The 12,475-nt window shown below is 36.2% G+C and overlaps 1 protein-coding gene and 1 long non-coding RNA gene across 8 annotated transcripts in view; one reads left to right on the forward strand and one right to left on the reverse strand.

Annotated features, from left to right (window-relative positions):
- Positions 1-12,475, forward strand: part of LOC132359329 (uncharacterized) — a 67,245-nt gene that overhangs the window by 29,339 nt on the left and 25,431 nt on the right. The window lies entirely within an intron of this gene.
- USP3 (ubiquitin specific peptidase 3) overlaps positions 1-12,475 on the reverse strand; it is a 222,372-nt gene that overhangs the window by 18,770 nt on the left and 191,127 nt on the right. For all 5 annotated transcript variants that reach the window (XM_059913076.1, XM_059913080.1, XM_059913078.1 and 2 more), the window contains 2 exons: positions 11,661-11,767; positions 11,405-11,485 (listed from right to left, as the gene is read on the reverse strand). In XM_059913076.1, the coding sequence (XP_059769059.1) occupies positions 11,405-11,485; positions 11,661-11,767 (188 nt within the window). The remainder of the gene's footprint in view (positions 1-11,404; positions 11,486-11,660; positions 11,768-12,475) is intronic.

Genomic DNA, 12,475 nt, shown 5'->3' on the forward strand with positions numbered 1-12,475 from the left:
GAATAACACTGATTTGTTGAAGTTACTAGATCACTTTGTACACTATATAAATTAAAGCAGTAATTGGGAAGTATGCATAAATAATCCACATTTTGTTTTACTCCCCCAAAACAAATATATAAAGGTGATACAATAAGTTAAAAAACTCAAACAATATAAAAGAGATGAAAAATAGTCCCAGTTCCATTTCTTTCTGAATCCCACTACCCACTAAGATAGTCAATGTGAACAGGTGTACGCTGCTCAAGAATTTTAATGCACGTATTTTTTTAATATTATATAAATGGAAGAATTCATGGAATAATGCTATATATATACCTCCATGGATAGTGTTTGACTTTACAATATTTTGTAGCTTTCTGTGGCCTAGCTGTTGATCAGTTTTATCTTTCTTAAATGTTACATAGCACAGTGTATTAAACCAATGCCCTACTGGTGGACATATAAGTTATCTCTGATTTTTTGCAATAGCAATGTTTCCATGAATATCTTTTACATATGTTACTGTCCACGTTCACAAATGACATTACTATGTCTAAAAAAAAGCCCATTAAAAATGGTGATCACTACCCTCTGAAAACAACTGTACTAATTTATACTCCTAACAGCAATATATGAGAGTGCCCACCTTATGAAACTTTCATTAACAATGCATGTTATCTGTCTTTATCATCTTGACTAATTTTGCTTTACTTACACTTTCTTGAATATAAATGAGACTTAGTATTTTTCCAGATGTTAAACTGACCATGTGCATTTCTTTCTTATTCATATATTTTGCCCAAGTACTTTTTTTCATATGTTACAAATATTAGTTTCAAGTTTATCATCTTTTCTACTTTGTTTATGGCATCTTTTACCATTATACAGTTAAATTTATGAATTTCTAGCCTTCACGATATACTTACAAAGCTCTCTCCTACAACACGATCAAAAAGATGTTTTACTATAATGTCCTTGTGGTTTTATTTTTCACACTAAATCTTGAAGTCTCAACTTAATCTGGGAAAACATATGAGTTAGGAATGAAATTAATGATTCCCACATAAATTTTCATTTACACTAACACAACTCATTGACTAATTTCTTATTTTCTCCACTAATTTGAACTGTCTCCTTTGCCACATAGTAAATTCCCATATACATAGTACTTCTAGGACACTACCTATGTCATCTCTGTCCTGCTCCATTATTTTTGTTTTAAAACTTTTTTAGTTCCTCTTAAGAATATCTGCTTATAAAAGAAATTCTGAACTAATTAGAATAAATTTAAGGAGTAATTTGGGGGAAAACTACATCTCTATCATACTGGGTCTTCCCATCCAAGAATATGACATGGCTCTGTTAATTCTGGCTTTTTCTGTCCTTTTATAAAGTTTTATAATTTCTTCATCTAGGTCTTGCATATTTCTCAATAAATTTATCCTCAAGTACTTTTGAGTTTTTAATACAACTGTGAATAGGATCGTTTGCTATGTATAAGAAAGCAGTTGTTTTTTGCCTATTTTCTACTTGGCCATCTTACTAAGCTTTTTAGCTCCACATTAAGCACTTATTTATCAAATCAATATCTGTGTTTATTTTTTGTTAACTGAGGGCTAGAAAGGCAGGTCTCCTGCGTTCCAGAGATAGCTAGGGCTAAACATTCTTTCATAATTTCCAACTGATTCTCTTGAAATGTTCTCGGTATGTAATAATTTAGTCTTTCCTCTTCACTACTTATTCTTATTTCCTTTCCTTGTCTACTGCCTTGTCCCACAGCAGCAGTCCTCCTGGCTGATTCCTGACTGTAATGGAAAGTCATTAGTGCTTCACTATTAACTGTGATGATCACTGACAGCTTCTGATAGATAATCCTCAACAAGTTAAGAAAACATGTCTATTCTTATTATAATAGGGCTTTTTTTTTCTTCTTTTAATCAGTCATGAATTTGCAATTTTATCAAAACCTATTTGGGCATTTTGATTTTTCTTCTCCCAATAAATTATACTTTCTAATATTAAATCCGTCTTGCATTATTGAAATAAATCCTACTTGATCTCTGTATATTACTGTTTTAGGACACTACTGGGTTCTATTTGCTAACATTTTATTTAAGATTCTTTAATTTATAGTATTAGTAAGATAAAGCTACATTTTTTTCCCGTTCGGATGGTATCTTTGTTAGGGTTTAGACATGGAGTTATTTTAGCCTCTCATACACCCTCTTTCAGTTAAATGATTTCAAATGACAGTGGTCTTTCTCACCATCACCTTTCCTTTTTAAATGAAAACTAACCTTGACAATTACAGATCCAAAAAGCACATAAGTAATTCTAGCCAAGTAGATGTCTAAGCATGTTAAAAGCAAGACTTATCAGGTAATCACACATCTCCATCCCCATTTAATAAACAAATGTGTATTACTCAACTAAAATTCATCACACTATGGACTGTCCAAGAAAAACGACTGCCCTTAATTGATATTAGTGGTAAACAAAAAGAGAATGAAGCATTACCACACCCCATCATATACTTCTTAAAGCTGACGCAAGCTATTTATTTGTTTATTTTTCACTGAAGTGTATTTGATTTACAATACTGTCTGGGTTTCAGGTGCACAGCAAAGTGATTCAGTTATACATACGCATATATCGATTTTTTCAGATTCCTTTCCCTTATAGGTTATTACAAAATATTGAGTATAGTTCCCTGTGCTATACAATAGGACCTTGTTGGTTATCTACTTTATATATAGTAGTGTGTATATGTTAATCCCAAACTCCTATTATAATTTATCCCTTGCCCAGCTTTCCCCTTTGGTAACCTTAAGTTTGTTTTCTATGTCTGTGGGCCTATTTCTGTTTGGTATATAAATTCATTAGTATCTTTTTTTTTAGATTCCATATATAAGTGATATCATACGGTATTGGTCTTTCTCTGTTGGCTTACTTCACTTAGTATGATAATCTCTAAGTCCAGCCATGTTACTGCAAATGGCATTATTTTATTTTTTATGGCTGAGTAATATTCTACTGTATATATGTACCACATCTTCTTTATCCATTCCTCTGTTGATGGACATTTAGGTTGCTTCCATGTCCTGGATATGGTAAATAGTGCTGCAGTGAACACTGGGGTGCATGCATCTTTTCAAATTATGGTCTTCTCCGGATATGTGCCCAGGAGTGGGATTGCTGGTCATATGGTAGTTTTAGTTTTACTTTTTTAAGGAACCTCCATACTGTTGTTCATAATGGTTGTAACCAATTTATATTCCTACCAACAGTGTAGGAGGTCTCCCTTTTCTCCACAACCTCTCTCCAGCATTTATTGTTTGTAGACTTTTTGATGATGGCCATTCTGACTGGTGTGAGGTGATACCTCATTGTAGTTTTGATTTGCATTTCTCTAATAATTAGTGATGTAAGCTTCTTTTCATGTGCTTTTTGGCCATCTGTATGTCTTCTTTGGAGAAATGTCTGTTTAGATCTGCCCATTTTTTGATTGGGTTGTTTGGTTTTTTTGTTATTGAGCTGCATGAGCTGTTTGTATATTTTGAAGATTAATCCCTTGTCAGTTGTTTCATTTGCAAATATTTTCTCCCATTCTGAGGGTTGTCTTTTTGTTTTCTTTATGGTTTCCTTTGCTGCACCGAAGGTGTTAAGTTTAATTAGGTCCCATTCGTTTATTTTTGTTTTCATTACTGTAGGAGGTGGATCCAAAAAGATTTTGTTGTGATTTATGTCAAAGAGTCTCCTGCCTATGTTTTCCTCTAAGAGTTTTACAGTATCCAGTCTTACATTTAGGTCTTTAATCCATTTTATTTTTGTGTATGGTTTTAGAGAATATTCTAGTTTCATTCTTTTACACATAGCTGTCCAGTTTTCCCAGCACCACTTATTGAAGAGACTGTCTTTTTTCCATTGTATATTCTTGCCTCCTCTGTCATAGATTAGTTGACCATAGGTGCATGGGTTTATCTCTGGACTTTCTATCATGTTCCATTGATCTGTATTTGTTTTGGGGCCAGTACCATACTGTTTTGATTACTGTAGCTTTGTAGTATAGTCTGAAGTCAGGGAGCATGATTCCTCCAGTTCTGTTTTTCTCTCTCAGGATTGCTTTGGCTATTTGGGGTCATTTGTGATTCCATTAAGATTGTAAAATTTTTTGTTCTAGTTCTGTGAAAAATGCCATTGGTAATTTAATAGAGATTGCATTGAGTCTGTAGATTGCCTTGAGTAGTATAGTCATTTTGATAATACTGATTCTTCCAATCCCAGAATGTGGTATATCTTTCCATCTGTTTGTGTCATGTTCAGTTTCTTTCATCAGCGTCTTATAGTTTTTGGAGTATAGGCCTTTTGCCTCCTCAGGTAGGTTTATTCCTAGGTACTTTGTTCTTTTTGATGTGATGGTAAATGGGATTGTTTCCTTAATTTCTCTTTCTGATCTTTGGTTGTTAGTGTATAGGAATGCAAGAGATTTCTGTGTATTAATTTTGTATCCTGCAACTTTATCAAATTCACGGATGAGCTTTAGTAGTTTTCTAGTAGCATCTTTAGTATTTACTATGTATAGTATGTCATCTGCAAACAGTGACAGTTTTACTTCTTTTCCAATTTGGATTCCTTTTATTCTTCTCTGATTGCTGTGGCTAAGACTTCCAAAACTATGTTGAATAAAAGTGGGGAGAGTGGACATCCTTGTCTTGTTCCTGATCTTAGAGGAAATGCTTTCAGCTTTTCACCATTGAGTGTGATGTTAGCTGTGGGTCTGTAACATATGGCTTTTATTATGTTGAGGTAGGTTCCCTCTAGGCCCACTTTCAAGAGTTTTTATCATAAATGGGTGTTGAATTTTGTCAAAAGCTTTTTCTGCATCTATTGAGATGATCATATGGTTTTTATTCTTCAATTTGTTAATGTGGTATATCACACTGATTGATTTGAGGATATTGAAAAATCCTTGCATCCCTGGGATAAATCCCACTTGATCATGGTGTATGACCCTTTTAATGTATTGTTGGATTTGGCTTGCTAGTATTCTGTTGAGGATTTTTTCATCTATGTTCATCAGTGATATTAGCCTGTAAGTTTCTTTTTTTGTGGTACCTTTGGTTTTGGTTATCAGGGTGATGGTGGCCTCATAGAATGAGTTTGGGAGTGTTCCTTCCTCTGCAGTATTTTGGAATAGTTTCAGAAGGATAGGTGTTAACTCTTCTCTAAATGTTTGATAGACTTTGCCTGTGAAGCCATCTGGTCCTGGACTTCTGTTTGTTGGAAGTTTTAAAATCAGAGTTTCAATTTTGGTACTTATGATAGGTCTGTTCATATTTTCTGTTTCTTCCTGGTTCAATCTTGGAAGTTTGTACCTTTCTAAGAATTTGTCCATTTCTTCTAGGTTGTCCATTTTATTGGCATATAGTTGCTTGTCTCTTATGATCCTTTGTATTTCTATGGTGTCCATTGTAACTTCTTTTTCATTTCTAATTTTATTGATTTGAGCCCTCTCCCTTTTTTTCTTGATGAGTCTGGCTGAAGGTTTATCAATTTTGCTTATCTTCTCAAAGAACCAGCTTTTAGTTTCCTTGATCTTTTCTGTTATTTTCTTCATCTCTATTTCATTTATTTCTGCTCTGATCTTTATGATTTCTTCTACTAACTTTGGGTTTTGTTTGTTCTTCTTTCTCTAGTTGCTTTAGGTGTAAGGTTAGGTTGTTTACTTGAGATTTTTCTTGTTTCCTAAGGTAAGATTGTCTTGCTATAAACTTCCCTCTTAGAATTGCTTTTGCTGTGTCCCGTAAGTTTTGTATCGTCTTGCTTTCGTTTTCATTTGTCTTCGGGTACTTTTTGACTTCCTCTTTGATTTCTTCAGTGATCCATTGGTTGTTTGATAGCATACTGTTTAACCTCCACATGTTTGTTTTTTTAGTTTTTTCCTTGTAGTTGACTTCTAATCTTACAGCATTGTGGTCAGAAAAGAAGTATGATATGATTTCAGTTTTCTTAAATTTACCAAGGCTTGCTTTGTTGCCCAACATGTGATCTATCCTGGAGAATGTTCCATGTGCACTTGAGAAGGTGTATTCTGCTGCTTTCAGATGGAATGTTCTATAAATGTCAATTACGTCCATTGGGTCTAATGTGTCATTTAAGGCCTGTGTTTCCTTATTTATTTTCTGTCTGGATGATCTGTCCATTGATGTAAGTGGGGTGTTAAAGTCCCCCATTATTATTGTGTTACTGTCGATTTCTCCTTTTATGGCTATTAGCATTTGCCTTATATATTGAGGTGCTCCTATGTTAAGTGCATATATATATTTACAGTTGTTTTATCTTCTTGGATTGATTCCTTGATAATTTTGTAGTGTCCTTCATTGTCTCTTGTAACAGTCTTTAAAGTCTATTTTGTCTGATATGAGTATTGCTACTCCAGCTTTCTTTTGATTTCCATTTGCATGGAATAGCTTTTTCCATGTCCTCACTTTGTCTGTATGTGTCCCTAGATTTGAAGTGGGTCTTTTGTGGACAGCATATATATGGGTCTTGTTTTTGTATCTATTCAGCCAATCTGTCTTTTGGTTCGAGCATTTAATCTGTTTATGTTTAAGGTAATTATCAGGATGTATGTTCTTTTTTTTTTTTTTTTTAATTATTTATTTATTTTTGGCTGTGTTGGGTCTTAGTTTCTGTGCGAGGGCTTTCTCTAGTTGCAGCAAGGGGGGGCCACTCTTCATCGCGGTGCGCGGGCCTCTCATTGTCACGGCCTGTCTTGTTACAGAGCACAAGCTCCAGACGCGCAGGCTCAGTAGTTGTGGCTCACGGGCCCAGTCGCTCCGCGGCATGTGGGATCCTCCCAGACCAGGGCTCGAACCCGCGTCCCCTGCACTGGCAGGCAGACTCCCAACCACTGCGCCACCAGGGAAGCCCCAGGATGTATGTTCTTATTGCCATTTTGTTAATTGTTTTGGATTTGTTTTTGTAGGATTTTTTTCTTCCCTTCCTCTTTTGTTCTCTTCTCTTGTGATTTGATGACTATCTTTAGTGTTGTGTTTGGACTGCTTTTTCTTTTTCGTGTGTGTGTCTATTATAGATTATTGGTTTGCAGCTACACTGAGGTTTTGATATTGCAGTCTACATATATATACAGGATTAAGTTGCTGGTCTCTTAATTTCAAATGCATTTGTACTCTCCTCTTCTCACAGTTGCTGATTTTGATATCTTATTTGTGGTTTGATGATTTCCTACCTTTACTGTATGTTTACCTTTATTGGTGAGCTTTCCCATTCGTAATTTTCTCATTTCTAGCTGTGGCCTTTTCCACCTAGAGAAGTTCCTTTTCATTTGTCATAAAACTGGTGTTGCTGAATTCTCTTAGCTTTTGCTTGTCTGTAAAGCTTTTGATTTCTCTGTTGAATATGAACGAGAGCCTTGCTGGGTTGAGTATTCTTGGTTGTAGGTTTTCCCCTTTCATCACTTTAAGTATATCGTGCCACTCCCTTCTGGTCTGCAGAGTTCCTGCTGAAAAATCAGCTGATAACCGTATGGGGATTCCCGTGTATGTTATTTGTTGCTTTTCATGTGTTGTTTTTAATATTTTCTTTTTGTCTTTAATTTTTGTCAATTTGATTAATATGTGTCTTGGTGTGTTCCTCCTTGGGTTTATCCTGTATGGGATTCTCTGCACTTCCTGGACTTGAGTGTGTGTTTCCCTTCCCACGTTAGGGAAGTTTTTGGCTATTATCTCTTCAAATATTTTCTCAGGCCCTTTCTCTCTTCTCCTTCTGGGACCCATATAATGTGAATGTTGGTACATTTAATGTTATCCTGGAGGTCTCTTAGACTGTCCTCATTTCTTTTCATTCTTCTTTCTTTATTCTGTTCCACAGAAGTGATTTCCACCAGTCTGTCTTCCAGCTCACTTGTTCGTTCTTCTGCCTCATTTATTCCACTATTGATTCCTTCTAGTGTATTTTTCATTTCGGTTATTGTATTGTTCATCTCTTATTGTTTGTTCTTTAAAGTTTCTAGCTCTTTATTAAACATTTCTTGTATTCTCTTGGTCTGTGCCTCCATTCTTTTTCCGAGATCTTGGATCAACTTTACTGTTATTACTCTGATTTTTTTTTCAAGTAGATTGCCTATCTCCACTTCATTTAGTTGTTCTTCTGGGTTTTTATCTTGTTCTTTCACCTGGAACATATTTCTCTGCAATCTCATTTTATCTAAATTTGTGTGTTTGAGGTCTCTGTTCCCCAGGCTGCAGGACTGTAATTCTTCTTGGTTCTGGTGTCTGCCCCCTGGTGGGTGAGGTTGGCCCAGGGGCTTGTGCAGGCTTCTTGGTGGGAGGGACTGGTGTCTGCCCCCTGGTGGGTGGAGCTGGGTCTTGTCCCTCTGGTGGGCAGGGCCAGCTCAAGAGGTGTATTTATAGGTGGCTGTTGGCTCTGGATGACTTTAGGCAGCCTGTCTGATGATGGGTGGGGCTGTGTTCCCACCCTGTTGGTTGTGTGGCCTGAAGCATCCCAGCACTGAAGCCTGTAGGCTGTTGGGGGGGTCAGGTCTCTTTGCCAAAATGGTGACCTCCAGGAGAGCTCACACCAATTGAGTATTCCCTGGGGCGTCTGCCACCAGTGTCCTTGTCCCCACAGTCAGCCACAGTCAACCCCCGTGTCCCCAGGAGACCTTCCAAGACCCTCAGGTAGGTCTGACCCAGGCTCCTATGACTGCTTTGCCCTGGGTCCCAGTGCATGTGAAACCTTGTGTGCGCCCTCCAAGAGTGGAGTCTCTGTTTCCTCCAGTCCTGTGGAGCTCCTGCACTCAAGCCACCCTGGCCTTCATATCCAAATGCTTCGGGGACTCCTTCTCCTGATTCCAGACCTCAAGGCTGGGAAGCCTGATATTGGGCTCAGAACTCTCACTCCTGTGGCAGTCTCTGTGATATAATTATTTTCCAGTTTGTAGGTCACCCACCCACTGGTTATGGGATTTGATTATATTGCAGAAGCGCCCCTCCTACCGTCTCATTGTGGCTTCTTCTTTGTCTTTGGGTATAGAATATCTTTTTGGTAGGTTCGAGTCTTTTTTGTTGATGGTTGTTCAGCAGTTAGTTGTGATTTTGTGTTTTTGTGAGAGGAGGTGAGCTCAAGTCCTTCTACTCCACCATCTTGTCACCAGCCTCTCCCTCATTCTTAAGCAGAAGTTGAGCCCTCACAGGCAAATGTCTTTGATGCTTCATCATGAAAGGTAATTGCCACTGCATGCTTCTTTGTCTCTCGAGACAGCCTGGTTATATTTTTGATGTTGTATATAGTTCAGTTACCTTATGAAAGTTTCTGAAATGTGCTGCCTTTCATCTGGAAATTTTTCTAGCCCTCTGGGTCCTTTACTAGGCGCCTTCTTGAAAACCACGAGCATCATCTGAAAATCCCGTTTTGTTGCATTTCGCAGATACTGCATGGTTTAGAAATTCTAAAGCTGACAGTAAGCTCTTTAACAAAATGAAGTCTGAGAATTCAAAGGAAAGCCAGCTGAGAATACAGGAAACATGTTTCCAGCCAATCCCTCAACACCTCAGGATGGTCTGGGCCCCCTGATGCTAATACCAATCTTTATCAGATTTCAAGGAGTCTATGCCAAGAAAAATACTACTTGGGATGTGAGGCAAATTCCATTTGCCACTATTCTTGTTTATAGTACCAGTCAACCACCTAAGTAAGCTGTGTCATACACTCTGCTGGATGGTCTCAAGAAAGGAACATCTCTCAGTATTAGGGCATTAAGTTTAAGTGGAATGTTACAGAGGCAATAAGAACCATGTATGACCAATTCAGGAGGGGTGGGGGGAATCAGCACTGAAGGAAGGAGGAAAGAAACCTGAACAAATGAGTGTCTCTGGGTCTTCCAATCAGTCAAAAATCATCTGGACTAAAGGTTTTGTTAAACATGAGAAATTATTATTCAAATATATACCCACATATATATATTGAGGAACAGTGTTTTTTACTACATTAATATTATTAGTGTTCTTATTGATATTTTAAGATGAAGTCAATCTAATTTAGATTATATAATTTGAGGCTCTTTAAAAATTTAACTTTCACTGATTTCCTCTCTAAATGATCAAATAATATTTGTTTTATGCTTGTTAGCCTGTATTCACATGCCATAAATATAAAGGGAAAATGATCTGACAGACACTTGCTATCAAGTATACTGTGATATTTTCTTAATCAATCTCAAATAGGCCAAAACAGTTTTAGAGAAACATACTATAGCCACATATTTTAGGGGGAAGTGGCGTGGATGGGGCTTCCTTAAATTTATTCTGTACTCCTGTTCAAAAGAGACAATCAATCAACACTGTTGTATAGGTGGTGAACAAACTAAAAGCATCTACAAAGTGTTTTCATATACATTTTACAGGATAATTTGATTCTACAGCAGCACTGTCTAATAGAACTTTCTGCAACAGTGGAAATGTTCTGCATCTGTGCTGACCACTACAGTAGCCACTGGCCACATGTGGCTACTGAGCACTCTAAATATGGCTAGTATAACTGAGCAATGGAATTTGAAATTTCACTTTGATTGATTAATTTAAATTTTAATAGGCACATGTGACTTCATGGTTGCATATTGGACAGTAAAGTTTTAGACCAACAGAATCTTCTGTTTTGTAAGAAAAGTTTACATTATATGTATATTAATCATTATGACAATACTCCCTAAAACTTTTAGTGAACATGTAATTCAGGGTAGAAACTTTTTATTTTCCTTCACTGTAGAGGTACTTAATAACAGAACACATACTAGATCCTCTTTCTTTTTTCTATCCTAGTTTCTTCTTTCTATGACTAAAAAGAACAATTAGTCATTTTAGTGGTTGGTCAAGGACAGGTCTTTTGCCTTGACTAAAGTAGTTAATACTCATCAAGGAAAAAATCTGTTCAGAAATCTCTCAAAGTAAATCTCTCAAAGTAAATGTGAATTTTAATCTTGCAATTAAAAGCAAGGCCTCAGGCTTAGCCAACAGTTATGTCATCAAGAGAGCTCTCAAATTATTAGTCATACAAAAGAGCGAATGACACCATAATTTATAAAACTTTTCTGAGGTTCTTTCTTCCTCTGGTTACTAGTGGAATATCCATAGAATAAATTCTATTATTTCATTAGATCAGAAAAAGTTTTGTTACAAACTTTCAATTTTAAACTAGTTTTAAAAAGAGGAGAAAGGTGAGAAATATTTTATGTTTCACCTGGCAGGTCAGTATCTCTGGCAGGCATTCTTGCTAAACAGAATTTTTTTGTACAAGAAGAGACATTCAGGTTTGACGCTTGTTAAGTTATAACACAAATTCATTAAAACAATCATTTGCTATTTCAAGGGGGAAAAATTCTAGAACATTAAAGTATCTTTACCTCGTAATGAACAAACTGGTCCATTTTCTTGATTCTTAGAGCGCTTATTTCTGAACTGACTTGGAATATCTAATGAAAGGTCTTAAAAGGAAATAGGAAAACAGAACTGTTAAAGGAATAGAACCACACTCAAAAAATAATTTCAAAAATTGATGTATTTTTAAGGATTTATCTCTTTACTGTCTTAGTTTTCAAAGGAAACATTAGTTATTATTTTAATACAATATCATATCTCCATATGCCACATATGTCTTACCTAGGAATGGATCAAACTTTCTAGATTCTGTCCCACATATGAGGCAGTTAACCTCATTTTGGAGAATGCCTCCGAATATAGCCGTGACAACTGTAGATGCTCCATTTCTAAAGAAAATCACACAGGAAAACATCTCAGTAAAAAACTAAAATACATATGTGTAAAAGGTCCTATAGGTGGCTCTGTTTGGGGGGGTATATATATATATATATATATATATATATATATATATATATATATACACACATATATCATTTATTAATTTAAATTATAAAATAACACAAAAATTTCGAAGCTACATATAGACGTATACCAAATAAAAGGTTTAAGCCACTGGCCTTCCCCCAGCTCCTCTCCCAATCCCACTACTTTGTACAGAAGTTACTAACAAACAAATACTGAACATTTGCCATTACTAACAGATCACGTACATGCCTGTACTCAGGGCAACAGGACCCCTTTCCCTCAATTATACCCCTCAGAAAAGAGGGAACTGCCTTAGATTGGACCGTTTGCAAGACTTCTCATATTAGGGGGAGCTCTCTCAATTACTTTACTTTGAACAACAACCTTGATCAAAGATAGTTTCAGATTTTTTTAGATGGTCATATTTGGGGAAAATGAGGTAAACAGATTTAATACATACTTACTTAGTAATCACTGGTGGAGATATGACTTCACATTTGAAGTGCTGGATGTTACTATCAACAAGCCTTTCAAAAAGCTCACTTAAAACAATATAATAATTCCCTTGTAGAGATCAAAAAATATGTACAGCACTTTAAGAACAATAAAAAACCAACTGTCTTAATGTT

The sequence above is a fragment of the Balaenoptera ricei genome, chromosome 2, assembly GCF_028023285.1.
Source record: "Balaenoptera ricei isolate mBalRic1 chromosome 2, mBalRic1.hap2, whole genome shotgun sequence".
In the NCBI taxonomy this organism is placed as follows: domain Eukaryota; kingdom Metazoa; phylum Chordata; class Mammalia; order Artiodactyla; family Balaenopteridae; genus Balaenoptera; species Balaenoptera ricei.